This window comes from Oncorhynchus kisutch, linkage group LG4, assembly GCF_002021735.2.
Source record: "Oncorhynchus kisutch isolate 150728-3 linkage group LG4, Okis_V2, whole genome shotgun sequence".
Taxonomy (NCBI): domain Eukaryota; kingdom Metazoa; phylum Chordata; class Actinopteri; order Salmoniformes; family Salmonidae; genus Oncorhynchus; species Oncorhynchus kisutch.
In genome coordinates this window covers 36614720-36637062 of record NC_034177.2, presented here as the reverse complement: position 1 = coordinate 36637062, position 22343 = coordinate 36614720, and the positions used below count along the sequence as shown (strand labels likewise).

At 41.6% G+C, this 22343-nt stretch overlaps 1 protein-coding gene across 3 annotated transcripts in view; it reads left to right on the top strand.

The window, feature by feature from the left end:
* Positions 1 to 21597, top strand: part of pdhx (pyruvate dehydrogenase complex component X) — a 76409-nt gene extending 54812 nt beyond the window's left edge. For all 3 annotated transcript variants that reach the window (XM_031822918.1, XM_020480941.2, XM_031822919.1), the window contains 4 exons: positions 7562 to 7620; positions 12301 to 12459; positions 15842 to 15906; positions 20585 to 21597. In XM_031822918.1, coding sequence (XP_031678778.1) covers positions 7562 to 7620; positions 12301 to 12459; positions 15842 to 15906; positions 20585 to 20840 — 539 coding nt within the window. In that variant the 3' untranslated portion in view covers positions 20841 to 21597. The remainder of the gene's footprint in view (positions 1 to 7561; positions 7621 to 12300; positions 12460 to 15841; positions 15907 to 20584) is intronic.
* The last annotated feature ends 746 nt before the right edge of the window (positions 21598 to 22343 follow it).

The window sequence follows — 22343 nt, the reverse complement described above, 5'->3', positions numbered from 1 at the left end:
ATTTTAACTTAATATAATACATCAATAAAAATCGGTTTAGCCTCAAATAAATAATGAAACATGTTCAATTTGGTTTAAATAATGCAAAAACAAAGTGTTGGAGAAGAAAGTTAAAGTGCAATATGTGCCATGTAAAAAAAGCTAAATTTTAAGTTCCTTGCTCAGAACATGAGAACATATGAAAGCTGGTGGTTCCTTTTAATGAGACTTCAATATTCCAATGCAATAGGTTTTAGGTTGTAGTTAATATAGTATTTATCAGACTATTTCTCTCTATACCATTTGTATTCTATATACCTTTGACTATTGGATGTTCTTATAGGCACTTTAGTATTGCCAGTGTAACAGTATAGCTTCCGTCCCTCTACTCGCTCCTACCTGGGCTCGAACCAGGAACACATCGACAACAGCCACCCTCGAAGCAGCATTACCCATGCAGAGCAAGAGCAACTACTCCAAGTCTCAGAGCGAGTGACGTTTGAAACGCTATTAGCGCGCACCCCGCTAACTAGCTAGCCATTTCACATCGGTTACACCAGCCTAATCTCGGGAATTGATAGGCTTGAAGTCATAAACAAATCAAAATCCAATCAAATGTATTTGTCACATACACATGGTTAGCAGATGTTAATGCGAGTGTAGCGAAATGCTTGTGCTTCTAGTTCCGACAATGCAGTAATAACCAACAAGTAATCTAACTAACAATTCCAAAACTACTGTCTTATACACACAAGTGTAAGGGGATAAAGAATATGTACAAAAAGATATATGAATGAGTGATGGTACAGAGTAGCATAGGCAAGATACAGTAGATGGTTTCGAGTACAGTATATACATATGAGATGAGTATGTAAACAAAGTGGCATAGTTAAAGTGGCTAGTGATACATGTATTACATAAAGATGCAGTAGATGATATAGAGTACAGTATATACGTATACATATGAGATGAATAATGTAGGGTATGTAAACATTATATTAGGTAGCATTGTTTAAAGTGGCTAGTGATATATTTTACATTTCCCATCAATTCCCATTATTAAAGTGGCTGGAGTTGAGTCAGTGAGTTGGCAGCAGCCACTCAATGTTAGTGGTGGCTGTTTAACAGTCTGATGGCCTTGAGATAGAAGCTGTTTTTCAGTCTCTCGGTCCCAGCTTTGATGCACCTGTACTGACCTCGCCTTCTGGATGATAGCGGGGTGAACAGGCAGTGGCTCGGGTGGTTGTTGTCCTTGATGATCTTTATCGCCTTCCTGTGACATCGGGTGGTGTAGGTGTCCTGGAGGGCAGGTAGTTTGCCCCCGGTGATGCGTTGTGCAGACCTCACTACCCTCTGGAGAGCCTTACGGTTGTGGGCGGAGCAGTTGCCGTACCAGGCGGTGATACAGCCCCCCAGGAAGCTCTTGATTGTGCATCTGTAGAAGTTTGTGATTGCTTTTGGTGACAAGCCGAATTTCTTCAGCCTCCTGAGGTTGAAGAGGCGCTGCTGCGCCTTCTTCACGATGCTGTCTGTGTGGGTGGACCAATTCAGTTTGTCTGTGATGTGTACGCCGAGGAACTTAACTTACTACCCTCTCCACTACTGTTCCATTGATGTGGATGGGGGGTGTTCCCTCTGCTGTTACCTGAAGTCCACAATCATCTCCTTAGTTTTGTTGACGTTGAGTGTGAGGTTATTTTCCTGACACCACACTCCGAGGGCACTCACCTCCTCCCTGTAGGCCGTCTCGTCGTTGTTGGTAATCAAGCCTACCACTGTTGTGTCGTCCGCAAACTTGATGATTGAGTTGGAGGCGTGCGTGGCCACGCAGTCGTGGGTGAACAGGGAGTACAGGAGAGGGCTCAGAACGCACCCTTGTGGGGCCCCAGTGTTGAGGATCAGCGGGGTGGAGATGTTGTTGCCTACCCTCACCACCTGGGGGCGGCCCGTCAGGAAGTCCAGTACCCAGTTGCACAGGGCGGGGTCGAGACCCAGGGTCTCGAGCTTGATGACGAGCTTGGAGGGTACTATGGTGTTAAATGCCGAGCTGTAGTCGATGAACAGCATTCTCACATAGGTATTCCTCTTGTCCAGATGGTTAGGGCAGTGTGCAGTGTTGTTGAGATTGCATCGTCTGTGGACCTATTTGGGCGGTAAGCAAATTGGAGTGGGTCTAGGGTGTCAGGTAGGGTGGAGGTGATATGGTCCTTGACTAGTCTCTCAAAGCACTTCATGATGACTGAAGTGAGTGCTACGGGGCGGAAGTCGTTTACCTCAGTTACCTTAGCTTTCTTGGGAACAGGAACAATGGTGGCCCTCTTGAAGCATGTGGGAACAGCAGACTGGGATAGGGATTGATTGAATATGTCCGTAAACACACCAGCCAGCTGGTCTGCGCATGCTCTGAGGGCGCGGCTGGGGATGCCGTCTGGGCCTGCAGCCTTGCGAGGGTTAACACGTTTAAATGTTTTCCTCACGTCGGCTGCAGTGAAGGAGAGTCCGCATGTTTTGGTTGCGGGCCGTGTCAGTGGCACTGTATTGTCCTCAAAGCGGGCAAAAAAGTTATTTAGTCTGCCTGGGAGCAAGACATCCTGGTCCGTGACGTGGCTGGTTTTCTTTTTGTAATCCGTGATTGACTGTAGACCCTGCCACATACCTCTTGTGTCTGAGCCGTCAAATCATAGACTTAATTTTAACATAATAACACACAGAAATACGAGCCTTTGGTCATTAATATGGTCGAATCCGGAAACTATCATTTAGAAAACAAAAAACATTTATTATTATCGTGTATACCCTGACTCTGCGTGCAATGAACGCAAGAGAAGTGACACAATTTAACCTGGTTAATATTGCCTGCTAACCTGGATATCTTTTAGTCAAATATGCAGGTTTAAAAATATATACTTCTGTGTATTGATTTTAAGAAAGGCATTGATGTTTATGGTTAGGTACACGTTGGAGCAATGACAGTCCTTTTTCCGCGAATGCGCACTGTATCGCTTGTATGCAACGCTATATAAACTAGTAATATCATCAACCATGTGTAGTTAACTAGTGATTATGATTGATTGATTGTTTTTTATAAGATAAGTTTAATGCTAGCTAGCAACTTACCTTTGCTTCTTACTGCATTTGTGTAACAGGTAGGCTCCTCGTGGAGTGCAATGAGAGGCAGGTGGTTAGAGCATTGGACTAGTTAACTGTAAGGTTGCAAGATTGAATCACCGAGCTGACAAGATAAAAATCTTGTTCTACCCCTGAACAAGGCAGTTAACCCACCGTTCCTAGGCAGTCATTGAAAATAAGAATGTGTTCTTAACTGACTTGCCTAGTTAAATAAAGATGTAAAAAAATATATTTCCCAATTTTTTTTAACCCGATTTCAAATTGTTATGGAAACTTAAAATCGGCCCTAATTAATCGGCCATTCTGATTAATCGGTCGACCTCTAATCAGAACACAAGATAACAGGGCACAACATAACATGCACAGCACAACACAAAGCTGGTCAAAGATGAAGGCTGTTTGTGTTCAAGTAAACAGTAGCGACATCACACAACCCAGCTGAACACTGAGGGATATAGGTAGCCTAGCCTCCTTATCGCTAAACATTGCATCATTATTGCTAAGCAGGGAGCTGAGTGACATGAGCCTTCAACGGTTTCTCCCCTTATCAGTACTGCCACATGTGATCGTGTTCCCTGCACTCCCCTCCAAAGCTTCATTATGGCACCCCTCATGTCTCTTTTGTAACTGTTCCTATACTTCTGAGTATAACAATGTTCAAAGTTTCACCCAGAATTCAACACCTCCATATGTATTTGGACTCTGCATCTGCATTTGTTTTATTTGGCTCTATACTCCAGCATTTTAGATTTGAGATATGTTTCATATTAGACGACAGTACAGAATGTCAGCTTTTATTTGAGGGTGTTTTCATACCTATCTGTTATACCATTTAGAAAGAAACGTGTTGAATTATGATGAGTGAGAAGGTTACAGAGGCACAGATACCATACCCCCCCCAAAAAATGCTAACCTCCCGTTATGGTATTAATGAGTGGTAAGCATGTTTTTTGTAGGCATCTCAATCATCATTATTCACGATTCATTCATGATTTTTCTTATTATTGGCATTATCAGGATTAATTTAGAAGTGCTCAGAAACATCTTATCTACTCACTTAGAAAGAAAATTACTCCAGTCATCATTCACCAGTCAATTACTATTGTGCAGAACATAACCCAAAACAAACAGCAAATGCATCTGAGTTTGTAGTCACAAGCTTGATGTAGTCTTTGCGTGCAAGGAATATGGGACCAAATACTACACTTTTGACTACTTTTAAAACCCCCCAATGTCCACGCCCCTGTGGAAATGTAATTAGCATAATAAAGAAATCTGCATAAAAATATTTTTTTTTTAATTGGATGCCGCCGATGTCGCACTTCCGCATCTGCGGTGAAAGGTGACAGCTACAACGGTCTTTGTCAGACCATGAGACAAATGTCTAAAAACCTTTGTCATTATGGGGTGTTGTGTGTGTGTGTAGATTGATTAGGAAAAAAATATTTAATCCATTTTAGAATATGGCTGTAATGTAACAAAATGCGAAAGGGTCTAAATACTTCCTGAATGCACTGTATGTACTATGTACCCTGCATGGCATTGTCATGTCATTTACGCAAAGTCCCATGGGGGGGGTATTCGGTGGCCATTTCCTTTTTAAATTAGGGTAAGATACATTTATTGTTGGGTGTCTTCATTTGAAGTGTTCCACAGGCAAAGGAGAGACTTCACATCACATTGATGTGCCCTGTGATTATATCATCGCAGCAGGGAAAAGGTGTCTGCTAATCGCCTAAGAAAGGGAGAGATGGAGAGAAGAAAATGAGGAGGGTGAAGGAAAGGGGTATGGAGAGAGAGAGAGGAGGGCTGGTGTTTCTTTAGTGATATGACATGAAGTGATTAGGCAGGGCTGGCAGTGCCTAACCCATTCAGTCCTGCAGGGGATTCCTTGCATGTTCTCCTTTCACTCCCTCACCTCTTATCTCATCCCATTTCTCTCCACCAATCAAATTAGCCAAGGCATTGTGCACAACATATGTTCCATGTTTCTTCTGCTTAATGGCTTCTCAGTAAAGGGAGGTACAGGTAGACTACTCTACAAGAAGAGAGAGAAAGATAAAGAACATTGTTTACACGTGTCATAACTACCACCCAATGGTGTTTTTTTATTTTTTATACTTGGACCCGAGCCAGTCCAGAAACTCATTGTGTTTTGGTGGGGTGGCACCAGGGCCCAGAGTTGTTCCTTCTCATTTTACATGGTCAGGAAAAACTCCTGGTCCAGCTCATTATTCCTTTTAAGAGATGCGAGATGAATGCAATGCAACACGGCCTTATTAAATCTAAACCTGACAGTTAAACCCAACTTTATTTATATGCTCTTCAAGATGACCGTGACAATGCATGTAATACATTTCCATTTCCAAGGAATTAAATAATGATTCCTATAATGTTATAAACACAGAGTGAGTGGCCATTCCAGGCTTATTAGCTTCAGTGTTGTGTGTGTTGAGGTATTCTCTATCCTCTGTCCGTCCGGTTGTTTTCCCTTGTTCTCTTTGTTCAGGAGCACAGCGAAATTCAGTTAGCTCATTAGTGATACTTCTAACAGCATTCATAACCTTCTGCCGCTAATGGGCACTCTTAAACAGCCCAGCACTAACGCCAGGCCCTGCCCACTCCACCCTGGGTACTGTATTGAGGACAAGAGAGACAGTGAGGTATATAGTCGAGAAAGAAAGCGAGACAGAGGAAACCTGGAGGACAGAGAATGAGACAGATGGTAGAGGCAGGACAGATGGTCAGGGATGTATAAAACATTTGCCTGTTGTTGCTAGAAAGTTCCCAGAACACATTTTAATGGTTCCCAGAATGTTTAAATAAGTTGTGGGAACAGTCTAGTGCAAACATTGTGGGGACATCACAATAGATATGTTCGCAAAACACAAGCTGTCCAGTTGTGCGGATTATTATACAATGTTTATTTTAGGGTGCAAAATGTATTCATCTGATGTTACAAGAACGTTCCCAGAACACATTTTTTATGTTCTTTAAAAGTTCCTAACATGTTCCTTTTCAATTAAAAAAATACATTCTCCCCAATATCATGGTATCCAATTAGTTAGTCTCGTCTCGCCGTACAGACTCGGGCGAGGTGAAGGTAGAGAGCCATGCGTCCCCCCCCAATCACAACCAAACCAATCTGCACTGCTTCTTGACACAATGCCAGAAGCCAGCCGCACCAATGTGTCGGAGGAAACGCCGCACACCTGGCAACCGTCTCAGTGTGCACTGCGGCTGGCCCGCCACAGGAGTCGCTAGTGCGCGATAGGACAAGGACATCCCTGCCAGCCAAAACCTCCTCTAACCCGGAAGACGCCAGCTGCGACACAGCCTGGACTCGAACCCAGAATCTCTTGTGGCATAGCTAGCGCTGTGATGCAGTGCCTTAGACCACTGCGCCACTCAGGAGGTCCCCCAAACACATTTCTTTAGGTTGTGGTAACATTGTGGGGATATGATGAGAGAGGTTCCCAAAACACTAAAGCTGTCAAATTGTGCTGACATTCAGATAATGTATCTATTAGGGTGCACAAAACATTCCTTTGATGTTGCAAGAATTTTGACATAACAGCCTTTGAGTTTTGTAAAGGTTCCCGAAACATTTAATGCGTTTGTGGGAACAGTGTGGTACATTACAAGAGAGGTTCCCAGAACACAAAATATGCTCAATTGTGATAACATTTATGCAATGTTTAAGTTAGGTAGCACAGGACATCCCTTTAATGTTGCAAGAATGTTGACCGAGCACTTGGTCTAAGTTCTTTATTAAAGGTTCCCAGAACATTGAATTAAGTTATAGCAGTTGTCTGGGATGTTGCAAGAATATTCTTGTGATATTCACATAGGTTACACAGAACATTCCCACAATGTTCCATTATTTCCCAAAAACAGTGTTTTTATGACGTTCATAGCATATTTGTTTTAGGTTTAACATATTTCATTCTGGGAACCTTTTAAAGAACAGACAATGTGTTCTAGGAATGTTCTTGTTACATCAGGGGAATGACTTTTCACCCTAAAATAAACATTTTAGAATCAACTGTTCCCACAGCCTAATCATACATTCTTGGAACCTTTTTAAAGGGCGGTTTAATCTTGTTCTAGGAACATTCAACATCTGGAAAATGTTTTATAATGTACAAACACTCTATAATCATCATCACGACCGGACATTTTGTGTTATGAGAACATTTGCCGCGACCTAACAAATGTTCTGGTAACTAGCTGAACCAATTTTGGTTTGCTGGGAGGCCTCTATTTGTCCTAAACACACATGATTAGTAAGTCTGAATCTTCACATCATCCTATAGCTTGCATACGAGATGTCACCTGCCATGGTCTTTGGAGAAGTTGGTATTTGGATAATTAACTTACCTGACTAGCAGCTCTTGAATTATAAATCTGGAGTGTTTGACAACTGTTGTTTTTTTTGTTGTTTTTTTTTCAGCGGAAATCAAAGTGTCCGTCAATGATTTTATCATCAAGGCCGCTGCTGCTACGCTTAGAGTAAGTACCATGCCTGTTTCAGTCATTCTGTCAATGTTCATTTCCATATGAATGTTTTTGATATATCAACAGTGCCCATAGAAAGTGCACAGCCCTTTGCAAAATGTGTGTTGCTTCACAGCTTGGAATTTATTCGGTTTTAGTTTCCTGAGCAACAAAGCCACGTCACTTTCACCATTGCAGATCTCCTGAAGCCATTCCTCCCCATCTGTCCCTAGTTCAAACAACCCCATTTATATTTATCGACTGACTGGTGGTAGGCTAAGGCAGGCACAGAGCTTACTATTGTCTGGCTGATGGGCAGACTTATAAATAGACACCAATTCCCAGTTAATTCTAGCACGTCTTTCGGCCAGTTGAGAGGTGAATACTCCTTTCTGGAAGTTTTTTCTAAATTAATTTAGTACATTATTCATGGCAAGGAAAGAGAGAGAAGGAAAACATTTCTGTAGTAGGGAAAATGTCTAGATTTTCAATTTCCTGCGCTCTGTCTGAAGACAAACAAAATCTGTAGGATTCGGCTGGGTGCCTTAGCTAGTACAATTTGTGGAGAGGATAAGCTTTGATTTTCATAATGTGCATTTTGAATATGAATATAGCTCCTTTGTGTGACTGACTGTATCCATGGAGACAGGGTGTGACTGACTGTATCCATGGAGACAGGGACAGAGGTGAATAAAAGATGAGAACGTGGCTCACCACTTTGTTAGGACCTGCGGCCGTGCCTTTTGTCAGAGCAGTGAATCTACTATCACACTGGCCCATTCACCTTTCACCCTGGCCCATCCTTACTTCTGTGGAAACATCTTATCTTAATATGTTATTGTATCTTATCAATCGTGGTGATAGGACAGGGTATAGTTTCAAGTTTTATTGTCACATGCAAAGGATATGGCAGGTGTAGAACAGTACAGTGAAATGCTTAACCTATCATTTATCTGCATGTCCAGCCCTTATATGCAGAGTGTACAAAATATTGAGAAAACACTCCACACTCAATTTGTTGGGGCATGGGCTCTAGAAGGTGTTGAAAGTGCTTCCCACAGTTGTGTCAAGTTGTCTGAATGTCCTTTGGGTGGTGGACCATTCTTGATACACAGAGTACATGATACACAACTTTTGAGCATAGAAAACCCAGCAGCGTTGCAGTTCTTGACAAACCGGTGTGCCTGGCAGCTACTACCATACCCGGTTCAAAGTCACTTAAATATTTAGTCTTTCCCATTCACCCTCTGAATGGCACTCATACACAATCCAAGTCTCAATTGTCTTAAAGCTTAAACATCCTTCTTTAAACTGTCTCATCCCCTTCATCTACACAGATTTTGAAGTGGATTTAACTATCTGTGGTCACTGAAGATCCCATGGTATTTATTGTAAGAGTAGAAGTCTTAAACCTGGTGTCCTGTCTACATTTCCAATCTGGCCCTTATACCATCATGGCCACCTAATCATCCCCAACTTCCAATTGACTCATTCACCCCCCGTTCTCCCATGTAACTATTCGCCAGGTCATTGCTGTAAATAAGAATGCCGTCTCAGTTAAATTACTTGGTAAAGTAAGGGTTAAAAATGTTGTGCCAAGAGCTGTTAATATTTCAGTGTATTTTGCCCCACAATTGAGTGTTTTCAAATTTTCCTATTCATGACAGCGAGACAAAATTGACAAACAGTTGCATTCATGAGTTTTATTGACAAATGTCAATAAAAAAACCTGATACAAACTAATTTATGTGAGTGCTGTAAGTACATAAATTGTTAGATCAGTGGGAAATGAATATCCAACTAGTCAGTGACAACTGTTTTGGAGTTTGTGAAAGCAGCAATGTAAGCTTATTACGGTATTATAGACACTATGTCCTTTGTATTCCTATAATCTTCTATGTAGAAAAACCCCTTACCTTCTAACGACTCTTGTGTAGCTTGTTAGTCTCAGCTTTTTATATATTGCATTTAATAGTTTGCAGTACAAACCATTCCGACTCCACAGACATTTTTTGGTTTATAAAAAGTCCGCTCAAGCTCAGACCCCGTTAATCACACAGACTCACGGTTGGTAGAAGAAAACTATGAATCCAATGGTACAACCCAGAAGCTCAAACACACATGTTTTAAAAGGGGTTAGAAGTCCTAAATCTCGCTGGTGCGACAGTGGGACTCAATGGGTTAACTTGTGAGCACTTTCCCAACAATGCAGAATAAAGGTAATAATAAAGGTAAGCAGAAAAGGTGAAATACAGAAATAAATCAAAGAAACACGAGAATGCAGTTATGTACAAGTCCGTACCATTAATACAATGTGCAGTGCTACTAATAATTGGTGTAGGTACAGTGCATTCAGAATATATTCAGACCCCTTGACTTAAACATTTTGTTACGTTTACAGCCTTAAGTCATCATCGATCGATACGCGATACCCCATAATGACAATGCAAAAACAGGTTTTTAGAATTTTCTGCAAATGTATTACAAATAAAAAATGATGTTTACATACACCTTAGCCAAATGCATTTAAACTCAGTTTCTCACAATTCCTGATATTTAATCCTAGCAAAAATGCCCTGTTTTAGGTCAGTTAGGATCACCACTTTATTTTAAGAATGTGAAATGTCAGAGTAATAGTAGAGTGATTTATTTCAGCTTTTATTTCTTTCATCACATCCCCAGTGGGTCAGAAGTTTACATACACTCAATTAGTATTTGGTAGCATTGCCTTTAAATGGTTTAACTTGGATCAAACATTTTGGGTAGCCTTCCACAAGCTTCCCACAATAAGTTGGGTGAATTTTGGCCCATTCCTCCTGACAGAGCTGGTGTAACTGAGTCATGTTTGTAGGCCTCATTGCTCACACATGCTTTTTCAGAAATTGCTCCCAAGGATGAACCAGACTTGTGGAGGTCTACACATTTTTTTGAGGTCTTGACTGATTTATTTAGATTTTCCCATTATGTCAAGCGAGTTTGAAGGTAGGCCTTGAAATACATCGACAGGTACACCTCCAATTGACTCAAATTATGTCAATTAGCCTATCAGAAGCTTCTAAAGCCATGACATCATTTTCTGGAATTTTCCAAGCTGTTTAAAGGCACTGTCAAGTTAGTGTATGTGAACTTCTGACCCCCTGGAGTTGTGGTACAGTGAATTATAAGTGAAATCTGTCTGTAAACAATTGTTGGAAAAAATGACTTGTGTCATGCACAAAGTAGATGTCCTAACTGACTTGCCAAAACTATAGTTTGTTAACAAGAAATTTGTGGAGTGGTTGAAAAACGAGTTTTAATGACTCCAACGTCCGACTTCAACTGTTATGTAAGTAAAGTATTTCATTTTTTCCCCGCTTTGTCATTATGGGGTAATGTGTGTAGATTGAGGATTTTATATATATATATATATATATATATATCCATTTTAGAATAAAGTTGTAACGTGTCAAGGGGTCTGAATACTTTCCGAATGCAGTGGGAAACCCTTTGGGTAAGGGGGAAATATCCTCATTGGCAACCTGGCTGTTATCAAATGTTGAAATCAGATGTCAATTATGTATATGGAGGCTTTTACATTTACATTTTAGTCATTTAGAAGATGCTCTTATTCATTTTCTTCAGCAAAGTCAGTGCTAGCAGAAAAAAGTCAAGTGTAAGAGTTATTTCACAGTGCAGTTGTGATTTCACCTCCAGAAAAGGGCCTTCAGAGCTCTAGGAATAGTACATATAGTCATCTTCTGAGGAAGTTTGTAAAGATAGTCAGAATAAAATGGATAGAAATATTAGATCAATATGTCTATAGACTGCAAAAGCATGAACATCATGAGCACGCACACACACATAGGATAAGATATCTGGGGTGAGATTTCCTAAGCCTGTCTTTGCTTTGTCATTATGGGGTTGTGTGTGTGTGTTGATATATCCCACTGTAAATTGTACAGGTAACAGCCCAAATAATGGAAACATTTGAGAAAATGAGCACTACAATGTACTCTATATGGAAAATAGGTCCTTCCAAAAAGGTGTGGTTCTTGTGTTAATTAAGCAATTAACATTCCGTCGTGCTTAGGGTCATGTCTAGAAATGCTGGGAAGGCCATCATTTTGGCTACCATGGGATGACAATGCCCCCATCCACAGGGCACAAGTGGTCACTGAATGGGTTGATGAGCATGAAAAATATGTAAACCATATGCCATGGCTGTCTCTGTCACCAAATCTCAACACAAATAAACACTTATGGGAGATTCCAGAGCGGCGCCTGAGACAGTGTTTTCTACCACCATCAACAAAGCACAAATTTATGGAATTTCTTGTGGAAGAATGGTACCTCCAATAGAGTACCAGACACTTGTAGCGTCTATGCCAAGTTGCATTGAAGCTGTGGCCCTAATTGTTGGCGTTTCCTTTATTTTGTCAGGTACCTGTATTTTCCCACTGTAATCAGTTATTGTATATTCTGTATGATGTCTATGTGGACTGTGCATTTTGTTTGTATATTGTCCATTGCTGGCAGCACCGTCTCACTAAGGCAAGTTCTGGGTATGTGTAAATGTAGGCGATTCTGAGAGTCATTGAGTCGGTCTTCCTTTATCCCCTTCTCTTCCACCCTTCCACTCTCTCTCCCCCTCAGTCCTCTTCTCGTCCTCAGTGTCTAATCTCCTCTGACAAAATCTGACCTGACCTTTGCCTTCAGGAGCTGCCGGAGGTCAACGTGACCTGGTCGGGGGAGGGGCCTCAGGCACTGAACTCCATTAGCATCTCCATCGCTGTGGCAACCCCAAAGGGCCTAATCACCCCCATCATCACGAACGCTGCTGACAAGGGGGTGCAGGAGATCTCAGCTAATGCCAAGGTAGAGTTGAACACTGCTCTACCGATACCCGGGCACTGTTGAGCTCACAGTTCAGAATGGTGGCCTTATGTACTGTTGGAGAAATACATGCCAGTGAGCTAATAACTATCCCGGCCGAGGGGATTACAATCATTAAATGTTACAGTATCTGAAATGGAATTAGCTGTCTCCATTATTTAATAGTAGTTACAAAACACTCAAATTAAAGTTCCACTAAAATGAGTGTAGGACTGTACTATCACCAGCAGCGCTTTGCTCTGAAACTGACTGAGACTACATTCCTCAGGAGCTTTCTTTAGAAAGGTCAGGCTGGGTAATGACTAGTGTGGAGGCTCATTCTGAATCACTCTCTAGGTAAACACATTAGCAGGGTTGGTGGCATTTACCTTCTTGGGACAGGGACCAGGGAGTATTGCAGATCTGGGTTCAAATACATGTGTATTTGTTATTTAAATACAAGTAATTATTTTCTGTGTATTTCAGTATTTAAGTAATGTGGCCCGAATCAACTGCTTCTATTGGAAGTATTTGAAAGTATCTTCAAATAAGGTCCTATAAATAGCCTACGATTTGAAAATATTTTTTAATCCCTGGGTTAAATGCATTGGAGTGTATTTGAGTCCGTGTGTTTGACTTTTTTCATGCACCTGCTGTTATTGACAAATAGATACAGACCGCCACCCCTCGTCTTACCGGAGGCAGCTGGTTTATCTTGTCGATGCAGCATAAACCCCGCCAGCTGTATATTATCCATGTTGTCGTTCAGCCACGACTTGGTGAAACATAAGATATTACAGTTTTGAATGTCCTGTTGATAGGATAGTCTTGATTGGGGCTCATCCAGTTTTTATTATCCAATGATTGCACGTTGACTAATAGGACGGATGGTAGAGGCAGGTTACCCACTTGCTGTCGGATTCTTATAATGCACTCTCAACCTACGGCCCCTAGATCTCCCTCTCTTCTTCATGCGAATTACAGTGATTGGGGCCTTGTCCAGTGTCCGAAGTAAAAACCTTTGCGTCCGATTCATCAAAGAAAAAATCTTTGCAAGATTTAAGAACTGCAAAGAATAATGCAGCTAATGCTGTGGTAGAGGCTTGAAGTACAACCCTCCAGACCTGGGTTCACCTGTTTTTTTGTTGTTGTTTTTTCAGTTTATTTTAGTAAATACTTCCTTAACACTTATTTTTCTTCACTGCAAGGTCTACCTACACCTGTTGTATTTGGCGCATGTGACAAATAAAATGTGATTTTTGATTTGTCTGAGTTATTGGACATTTTAAGACTCAAGTTCCCTCCATCTCCATTTCAGCATCCAGCTATCAACTGAACGTGCCATAATTATACATAAATATACATACAGATATGATGAGAAAAGATCACCATGCTAGATCAGTAGAAGGTATATAAAGAGGTTTATAGTGGGGGTAGGTTTACATAGGCCTCAGCTGCCATAGGCCACTAATGGAGTCTACAGATCCACGAGTCAGTCCTTACCCTTACTCAGGTGACTGCCTGCAGCTGGGGAGAGCGGGAGGGAGGGAGAGCTCAAACACACTTGTACATGCACATTCATTCTTGCTCGCTCTCTCACACACACACACAACACACCGGTGTGCCAGCTTAAGAAATAGACTTCTGTCTCAAGAGGCTAGTGATTAGGCTGTGTCACCAGCAGTGACAATGTAAATCCCCTCAAATGATGCAGTGGACATGTGCTCCTGATTTTGTGGCCCGCCACAACTCATTACTGTTCTCTAATATTGACTCTCCCCAGAGTGCACACAATCGCTAACAAGACACACACACACAACCATGTATATACACTCAGACTGTTCTCTTTCTCATGCACATTTACTACACATTAAATGTGAGTCAGAAGCCTGGTTTGAGTTAGGGCAGAATGTAAACCCCTTATCAGCAGCTAATTGAATACAACATGTGGTCTGGAAAATACACAGAGCACTCACTGGCTACCATGCCTGAATCTACTGAAAACATGATTGCCTCTCCTTTCAGTGCTTTTATCGCAAATGTATCCCCGTTTGTTCTATTGCGCCTCTGGGTCTTTTGACATAGTGTTTTAGATAAAAGCAGCTTCACTGCAATATCTATAAAGCATATTTCCATTTGAATGAGCATGACGTACACGAGAGCTGTATGTAGGATTATGATACGTCATATTGATTTTTTTGACTTTTGATTGAAGAAGGGAATGTGTGTTTTCATGTTATTGTTTGTAAATCACCATTATATTAGAGAACTGCTCATCTGTCATCTCTGCTCACTGAGTCATGTCAACTCCCTTACTCAGTCTAGTCGATTCAGGTCAATAGGGAGGATGACACACTTAATACATTTGGTGAAGCAGCAACTTGGGCTCTCACTCCACTGTAGCCAATAAAGGGAAAATGTATAGTATACAAAAGTACTACTGTGTTTGAAGTTTACCCAGGACTTGTAATCAACAATGGTGTCAACTGGGGTTAAACTTAGATTATAGACTACAGGACATGTATTCAGAGCTGTAAATCAAGATGAGTCGATTGTTTACACACAACGTTCATTTACCAATGTTAATTTAGCAGAATATTGTTGTCATTAGTCTAGTGCCGTCACATTTCACCCCAGATGGCCTGCTTAGGCTCCTTCCAAAGACTAATAGCTCGATCCTGCAATGCTGTCCCTGCGGAGGCCAAATCGAGCTCCATATGGCGATGCCATGCACCTCCTAATTTCTTTTAACAATGCAGAGCTCCGCAAAGCATAAGTAGTATGAATGACTTGACTTCTACAGAGGCCGTATCGCCGTAAATGCTGTATGGCCACTGCAAATGACAGATTGACCTTGCAGAGCCTTTAACTCTAAATTAGTGGGATTTTTCATTCAAAGCAATAGCCTGCAGTGTTTCCTCCCGCTCAGCCAATTTAGCAATGTGTTGACTTCGATGGGGTTCAACAGAGTAGTATTGAACAGCACTCTGCTCTAGCTCTGTGTGTGTTGATGCCTAGGTTTATTTAAGTGATGCTAACAGAAGCTCTGGTGTGAAGCCCTTTAGTAAAGCAGTTGGGGTGTTGACAGTATGAACTCTTGAGTGAGGATTGCCTTTAGAATGTTAACCATGTCATGTTTGAGGGAGGTTGTCAGCATTTCAACATTACAGTATGGACTTCATGGTTCAACGATATCACTGGAACTGCTAGAAACCTGATTTGATAGATATGATTGAACCAGCATCACCTCTAGACAGTAGATCATTGATTTGAGTTAGGGCAGAATGTAAACCAGTTTATCCCTGACAATCTCATTTTAGAGTAAATCCAGAGGATCATCTGACTACATTAGATGGCTGACTAAATGCTGATCTCTTCTCTCCAGGCACTGGCCCAGAAGGCTCGAAATGGGAAGCTGCTTCCTCATGAGTACCAGGGAGGCTCCTTCAGGTAAACACAACACGCCCTTGATATTGGGCTAGGAATTGCCAGGGGCATCACGATACGATGATATCGTGATATTTAGGTGCCGATACGAAATGTATTGCGATTCTCAAGATTCTATATGTATTGCGATGGGATACTGTGATTTTTATAGTGACTTGACATTCCAAACATATTGCTCACAATACATTGCCTTCATAAAGTATTCATACCCCTTGCTTAGTCCACATTTTGTTGTTGCAGCCTTAATTCAAAATGGATTAAGTATTTATTTTTTTACCATTTACACACAATGCCCCATAATGAAAACATGTTTTTAGACATGTTTGTAAATGTATTGAAAGTGAAATACAGATATCTAATTTACCACCAAGACTCTTTCTAGAGCTGGCCGGGGGAGAAGGGCCTTCGTCAGGGAGATGACCAAGAACCCAATGGTCACTCTGACAGAGCTCCAGAGTTCCTCTGTGGAGATGGTTGTCCTCCTGGAAGGTTCTCCCATCTCTGCAGCACTCCACCAATCAGGCCTTTATGGAAGAGGGGCCAGACGGAAGCCACTCTTCAGTAAAAGGCACATGACAGCCCGCTTATAGTTACCAAAAGTCACCTAAAGGACTCGGACCATGAGAAACAAATTTCTCTGGCCTGATAAACCACAATTGAACTCTTTGGCCTGAATGCCTTGCATCATGTTAGGAGGAAACCTGGCACCATCCTTTCGGTGAAGCATGTTGGTGGCATCATCATGCTGTGGGGATGTTATCCAGCGGCAGGGACTGGGAGAGGCCTCAGCTGCTATAGGCCACTAATACAACCCTACAGACCTGGGTTCACATGTTTTTATTTATTTTTTACTTCAGTTTATTTTAGTAAATACTTTCTTAGCACACTAGTCAGGATATAGGGAAAGATGAGCGGAGCAAAGTACAGAGAGATACTTGATGGAAACCTGCTCCAGAGCGCTCAAGACCTCAGACTGGGGCGAAGCTTCACCTTCCAACAGGACAACTCTAAGCAAACAGCCAAGGCAATGCAGGAGTGGCTTCGGGACAGGTCTCTGAGTGGCCCAGCCAGAGCCCGGACTTGAACCCGATTGAACATTAACTTCTTGCGTCGAGCCATCCCGGATCCGGGATCGTGACTACAGCCTCAAGCCCATTACCATAACGCAACGGTAACTATTCATGAAAATCACAAATGAAATGAAATAAATATGCTAGCTCTCAAGCTTAGCCTTTTGTTAACAACACTGTCATCTCAGATTTTCAAAATATGCTTCTCAACCATAGCAAAACAAGCATTTGTGTAACAGTATTGATAGCTAGCATAGCATTTAGCAGGCAACATTTTCACAAACCAGAAAAGCATTCAAATAAAATAATTTACCTTTGAAGAACTTCGGATGTTTTCAATGAGGAGACTCTCAGTTAGATAGCAAATGTTCCGTTTTTCCTGAAAGATTATTTGTTTAGGAGAAATCGCTCCGTTTTGTTCATCACGTTTAGCTACGAAAAAAACCTGTATCCAGAAGTATAATTCTATTCGCAAGCTCATTAGCATAACACAACGTTAACTATTCATGAAAATCGCAAATGAAATGAAATAAATGTGCTAGCTCTCAAGCTTAGCCTTTTGTTAACAACACTGTCATCTCAGATTTTCAAAATATGCTTCTCAACCATAGCAAAACAAGCATTTGTGTAACAGTATTGATAGCTAGCGTAGCATTTAGCGTTAGCATTTAGCATTAGCATTTTGCGTTAGCATTCAGCAGGCAACATTTTCACAAAAACCAGAAAAGCATTCAAATAAAATAATTTACCTTTGAAGAACTTTGGATGTTTTCAATGAGGAGACTCTCAGTTAGATAGCAAATGTTCAGTTTTTCCTGAAAGATTGTTTGTTTAGGAGAAATCGCTCCGTTTGGTGCGTCACGTTTGGCTACCAAAAAAAAACGAAAATTCAGTCATCAAAACGCCGAACTTTTTTCAAAATTAACTCCATAATATCGACTGAAACATGGCAAACGTTGTTTAGAATCAATCCTCAAGGTGTTTTTCACATATCTCTTCGATGATATATCGTTCGTGGAAGTGTGCTTTCTCCTCTGAATCCCATGGGAAAATGCCTGCAGCTGAAGATTACGCACCAATTTAGACAAAGGACACCGGGCGGACACCAGGTAAATGTAGTCTCTTATGGCCAATCTTCCAATGATATGCCTACAAATACGTCACAATGCTGCAGACACCTTGGGAAAACGGCAGAAAGCTTAGGCTCGTTCATGGCACATTCACAGCCATATAAGGAGACAATGGAAAACAGAGCCTCAAAAATTCTGCTAATTTCCTATTTGAAGTTTCATCTTGGTTTCGCCTGTAGCATGAGTTCTGTGGCACTCACAGATAATATATTTGCAGTTTTGGAAACGTCAGAGTGTTTTCTTTCCAAAGCTGTCAATTATATGCATAGTCGAGCATCTTTTCGTGACAAAATATTGCGTTTAAAACGGGCACGTTTTTTTATCCATAAATTAAAAGAGCGCCCCCTATATCCAAGACGTTAATGGAGTTACCTGAAATTAGCTGCACAGCGACGCTCCATCCAACCTGACAGAGCTTGAGAGGATCTGCAGAGAAGAATGGGCGAAACTCCCCAAATACAGGTGTGCCAAGCTTGTAGCGTCATACCCAAGAAGACTCGAGACTAATCGCTGCCAAAGGTGCTTCAACAAAGTACTGAGTAAAGGGTCTGAATACTTATGTAAATGTCATACTTCAGGGTATTCTTCTCACTATGTCATTATGGGGTGTAGATTGATTCAAATATATATGTGTGTGTTTGTGTGTATTTCATCCATTTTAGAATAAGGCTTTAACAAAATGTAGAACAATTCAATGGGTCTGACTGCACTTTATAAGCACTTTATTTCTCTCCTGAACTTATTTACACTTGCCATAACAAAGGGCTTGAATATTTATTGACTGAAGACATCTTTTTGTATTTTGTTAATTTTAAAAACATAATTCAACTTTGACATTATAGGGTATAATGTCTAGGCCAGTGACGCATCTGAATTTAATACATTTTTAAGTCAGGCGGTTACATAACAAAATGTGGAAAAAGTCAGGGGGTGTGAATTCTTTCTGAAGGCACTACGTCTGCTGCAGAGGAACAAGAAAGCCATGACAAAAAAAAAGTTTCAGTGCAGGTACAGCCAACAAGCACAAATATAATATTGCGATGCAGTGCCCTAGACCACTGCGCCACCCGGGAGGCCCCCGAGGTGTACAGTTTTAACTTGTTTGTATAGCGAGTTAAATGAACAAATATGGATTGTCAATCAAAATTGGCAAACGCAAAAAATCTCTCCTCACATCAACCCTCAGCACTTTGACGCACAGTCTGGGTATTTATATGCTGACCTCGAGCATCTTGTTATTGGTCAATACTCCTGTCCACCGTTGATTGGCAGATGTGTGAAGTAAATGTGCGTGCCCACTGAACAGTTTTTCTAGATGGAGGGAGAGACATCCGCACGAGCTCAGTCATCCACATAAAGGGATGCACGTGCAATTATTGAACTGGGAACATTTTCACGCAGGGAGAAATTTTACAGCATGATGTCACAATTTGAACGATTGGGAACTATTTCACGGGGGAAGATTTGTACATGGCACAAGGCATGAGGTAATAATTCCTGAATAGTTCAGTGGTCTGCTGATAGGGAAGCAGTCCTAAATGTCCTGCTATTAGTTATAACCCAGACCCATAAAATAGCTAGTCCATATATTATGCATACTCTACATTATCACATGCAGGCATGAAGAGAATGTGAACAGACGACAAGAGCCATCAATTACATGGCCATCCATTCCAGTGGAGGGAGGGCGGGCTGTTTTAATGCATTCAAATTAATGGGGTCTTTTAGACATAAATGGGGTTTTTGTCTCGGAGAGGAGGATAATTAATTCCTATAGAGGATGTGAGCTCTTTCTATCTCTCCTTGAAGATATACTCAGCAAATAAAGAAACGTCCCTTTTTCAGGACCCTGTCTTTCAAAGATAATTCAATTAACTTCACATTAACCAGCACCTGTGGAACTGTCATTAAGACACCAACTTTATCCATTCGTCCATCCATCCCCAAAGCCACACAGCAAATTGCCTATGGATGTTATTGCTCACCAGACACAGAGCTAGGATGGTCTCTCTGTGTTCACCTCTGTTGTTACAAGTGGCACATTGTCTTTGTCTGTTGAGGAAATGTTCCCTCTGGGGTCCTCTTGTATTCAGTTTTAATTCACCTATATATTCCACTGCTCTGTTGTTTTCAGTTTTAATTCACCTCTCACCCTTCTTTACGATGTGAGTGTATGTTGTATTAGTAACAGGGAATCGGTAGTAAAAAGGCCCCGTTATCTCTGACTGTAATCTCCCCTTGGTTAATTGTCTGCATGTTTTCCCTGGCTGAGCCATACTTATAATGGGATATCCATTGTCTCCTATCTCTCTCATTCCCCCCCCCTTCTCTCACCACCCTTCTTTCTTTCTCACACTCCTTCATACCTCCCCCTCATTCTCCTATCTCCTTCCCCTATTTATTCCTCCCGATTCCTCACAAATCAAAATGAGCTTTATTGGCATGAAAGATTAAATCTCTCTCTCTCGCTCTCTCTGACAGTATTTCTAACCTGGGAATGTTTGGCATCAGTGAGTTCAGTGCGGTGATCAACCCTCCCCAGGCGTGTATCCTGGCTGTGGGAACATCAAGGGCTGTGCTGCATCTGACCGAGGAGACCGGTGCCCTGAGCACCCAGCAGCTGATGACCGTCACCCTGTCCAGCGATGGGCGCCTTGTGGACGACGAGCTGGCATCACGCTTTCTGGACAAGTTCCGTGCCAACCTGGAGCGGCCACAGCGCATGACACTGAACTGAGAGGGGGATGAAGAGGAAGTGAATGAGAGCAAGGGAAACACTTCCATCATGAAGCCTATTTCATGCTTGTAAGAGAAGCGGTCAGACAGTTAATTTAAGTTCATTTTAACTAAATGACCATTGTCTATGCACATTTCAATGTTAGGTGTGCTATTGGCCTGTACATAGTATATAGTCGTTTTGACTGTTTATGACCTATGCTATGTCCGGATCATCACTCCTAAGGCTTTGGGATGGAGGTGTGTATGTGTACTATTGCTGCAGAGGTCTATGTTCTGTAGTGGAGCCCCAGACAAATGTTACCATAACAGGGTACGTCTCAGTTAACCTGAGGGAGATGGGAGCTATTCTACCACACCATGTTGGTATCTAAAGTGGCTATTCCAGTCCCATATATCAAGTCCCAATGCAACGACCCATGTCACAATTAGTTCTCATTCTTTCACCTGGATAATTCTAACATGTTTTTGTACATTTATTTCGTGTTTATTATGGGCCATCAAAGCACTGCATTTCTTCTGTGAAACTCATTCTACCCCTGACAGAGTGAGTGGCACTTTGAAATTTCTGACTGTTGTGATTTTTGGGTCTCCTGATAGGTTGAGGAAAGCAAACAAGTCCACTGATATCTCTCATGATTGTGTGTATGAAAGGTTTTAACTTATTTAAATACAAATGTAGTCTATCATAACCATCCCCAAAACAGATAAATATATTGACAAGGCAAACTAATAAATTGCATTCAACTCACAAAAGGCTTACTGTTCTGTGTTTTATTTACCAATGTCTCCTCCATCCTGTCTTATATAATCCTCTCCAGTGTAAATACAGATGTCTGTGTGTGCTTAATTGGAATCTGAAGCCAGAGATTTGCATCATGGCTATTGCATAGAAACCAATTAGAATAATTTGCTGGCTAGAGAGGGGTGTTAAGCCTCCGACAGCAGATGGATTTGCGCTCTAAGTATGTTTAGAACAGCTGTTTACATGTGTGTGTCAGCACTGTTGGGGTACTGTATCCTCCATAAACACAGACACTGTATAACATTTCCAGTGTGTCCAATGACATCAGTATCCCACTCCCTTTACCCCAGCAGATCCCTCTGTGGCCTTAACAGAGCTCATCTTTGTTAAATCGAGGTGCTCAATATAAGTTTGACTTGGAGATCTGAGGCGTTCCCGGATTCATCTTATCCCCCCTTGTGAGAGATCACATGGCCTGGAGGATGGCCCTGGGACCTGCTCCGTTGACACACAATGTGAGAAGCGCTTTTAAACAGGTCGTACATACGTGCACTTGTCCAATGAGAATCAAATCAAATGTATTTATACAGCTCATATCTCAAAGTGCTCTACAGAAACCCAGCCTAAAACCCCAAACAGCAAGCAATGCAGGTATAGAAGCACGGTGGCTAGGAAAAACTCTCTAGAAAGGCCAAAACCTAGGAAGAAACCTAGAGAGGAACCAGGCTATGTGGGGTGGCTAGTCCTCTTCTGGCTGTG